The following is a 2354-nucleotide window of genomic DNA, read 5'->3' on the forward strand; positions in this document are numbered from 1 at the left end:
AAGAGGAGCCGGACATGCAACCAGGTTTCTCCAATCTTTCTAAAAAAGTCTCTCATGTTCTAAATAGTAAGCACTAAATAGAAGGCGAATTAGTCTTTATATTTGTTTTCTTGATTTACAAATGTACATTTTGTTGGAAGGATATTTTACCTCTGTTTGCTGTAACTTATACTTAGGCTAGGAGGGAGGGAGTCCCTCTGGTGTATGTAAAGCTGAGACCCTGTAAACATTTTGCCATCTTGATTTTACAGAGATAATTTTTACTTTTTCTTTCTTTAATTAAAAGCTTTTCCTTTTAAGAACCTGACTGATTTTGTCCTTGTGTAAGACCCAAGGGGACTGGGTCTGAACTCACCAGGGAGCGGTGGGAGGACAGAAAGGGGAGGGAAAGGTTAATTCCTCTCTGTTTTAGGATCCAAGGAGTTTGGATCAGTGTACCTCTCAGGGAAAGTCTGGGAGGGCGAAGGGGGAGGGAAAGGTTAATTCCTCTCTGTTTAGGATTCAAGGAGTTTGGATCACTCTCTCTCAGGGAAAGTCTGGGAGGGGGAGAGAAGGCAGGGAAAAGGTTAATTTCTCTCTGTTTTAGGATCCAAGGAGTTTGGATCAGTGTACCTCTCAGGGAAAGTCTGGGAGGGTGAAGGGGGAGGGAAAGGTTAATTCCTCTCTGTTTTAGGATCCAAGGAGTTTGGATCAGTGTCTATCTCAGAGTTCCCGAGGGAAGGTTTTTGGGGGACAAAAAGTGTACCAAACACTATATTTTGGTTGGTGGCAGCGTTATCAGATCTAAGCTAGGAATTAAGTTTAGAGGGGTACATGCAGGTCCCCACTTTCTGGACGCTAAAGTTCAAAGTGGGAATCAGACCTTGACACCAGCCCTGGGCTTGCCACAACTCACACCGCTCTGCCGGGGCCCCTCAGTCCCAGCCTGCAACCCCCCACTGTTCCCGCCCTGCTTTGCCTACCTGCTGTACCAGCTAAAGGTGATAGAGCTCAGGAAGGAGGCTGTGACTTCTGGGTTCTAGGATACAAGGAAAGAAGAGACTCTGTTCACCACAACTGTGTCTGTGGCAAGAGCTGACTCATCTCCGCCTTCCAAGGTGGAATCGCGGGGGCCTCACACTGAGGCAAAGGGGATGGGCCACAGCGAGTCCCACAGAGCACATGGGGCAGGTCTGGCCAGTCCTGGGACCTGCACAGGCTGAAGGGCAGGGGTTGAGAGCCCTGCAGGGCTGAAGTGTAGGGACTCTCTCCACCCGCCTGGCCCACATTGAGACCTCACAGACACTGTCTCACGACCCTGGCCCCAAAGATGGGTGGAGATGGGATCTTGCTATGGAGCCCACGTGCCACCGACCAGCCTCTCTGTGCTAAGGCACCTTGTGGCATCCTCTCCCTCCCCCAGCCACCCGCAGGGTCTACAGTCTGTGCTCACCCCAAAGCCTAGACTGGGGCACAGAGCTCTCACCTTCTTGGCCATTTCCTCTGTTTCTGGGGCGACATCCGAGAAAGCAGAGATGATCAAGAGGAGGAACTGGAGCCCATAGGAGATGAGGAAGAGGCTGAACCGTGGCAGGTCAGGAACCAGGCCCTGTGGGGAAGGAAAGCCCTCAGGGATAACTGCTGGCACCTGCAAGTGAGGTACAAGCCCAGCCTGGACCCAGGGACGACGAGGAAAATGAGTGGGGCTAAGGCTGCCGGAGCGTTTCAGCTCAATCCCTCACTTCAACTGCTCCTGAATTCCTGGAGCTGTCTCCTTTCAGCCCAGGCCTTTCTGGACATGACCCCCAGGGGCACGCATTGGGGTGGGCAGAGCTGAAGCCCTATGGGAGGAGAGATAGGAGTGATTTCTCCTTTACCCCCACTCACGTTCCCCATGGGTGCTTGCTCACAGGGAGCTGCAGTGCCCCAAAAGCTGATGCTAGTTAACAGCCCACAAGGAAGGGGATTTTCCTGGGCCAGGCCCTGCTCTCTGGGAGAATTGGGAGTCTGAGGGATTTCCCAGGGGCCCTTGCACGCGGTCCCCGTTGCTCCTCACCAGCAGTGCCTTCCGGACCAGTGTCTGGAGCGGGAACACCCCACAGAGCAGGGAGACAATCCAGAAGAGGAAGAGTGGTCCAGAGTCCCTGCACTGGTGGAAGCGCTTAGTGTCATGGAGCAGCAGAACCAGGCACTAGGAAGAGAGTGAACTGGGTCACAGCAAGGGGTGCAGGGAAGCTGGTGTCGTAGCTTCCTACTCAGATTAGAACCTTAGCGTTCATAAACTGAGAAGCTAGCATGAAACCTCCAAGCTCAATTACCAGCTTGGATCTGATCTCGCTGCCACCAATCAGGATTCGGAGTACCTGATCAACTCT

General features: G+C 52.7%; 1 protein-coding gene across 1 annotated transcript; it reads right to left on the minus strand.

The window, feature by feature from the left end:
* Window positions 1–944: 944 nt before the first annotated feature.
* On the minus strand, window positions 945–2170 carry LOC116818240 (ATP-binding cassette sub-family C member 2-like; the record flags this gene model as incomplete). Its single annotated transcript, XM_032768998.1, has 3 exons — window positions 945–1018; window positions 1466–1588; window positions 2036–2170. Coding segments are annotated over 3 exons (318 nt in total), but the record flags the coding sequence as incomplete, so codon positions are not given.
* Window positions 2171–2354: the final 184 nt, after the last annotated feature.

The sequence above is a fragment of the Chelonoidis abingdonii genome, unplaced genomic scaffold, assembly GCF_003597395.2.
Source record: "Chelonoidis abingdonii isolate Lonesome George unplaced genomic scaffold, CheloAbing_2.0 scaffold3152, whole genome shotgun sequence".
Taxonomy (NCBI): Eukaryota; Metazoa; Chordata; order Testudines; family Testudinidae; genus Chelonoidis; species Chelonoidis abingdonii.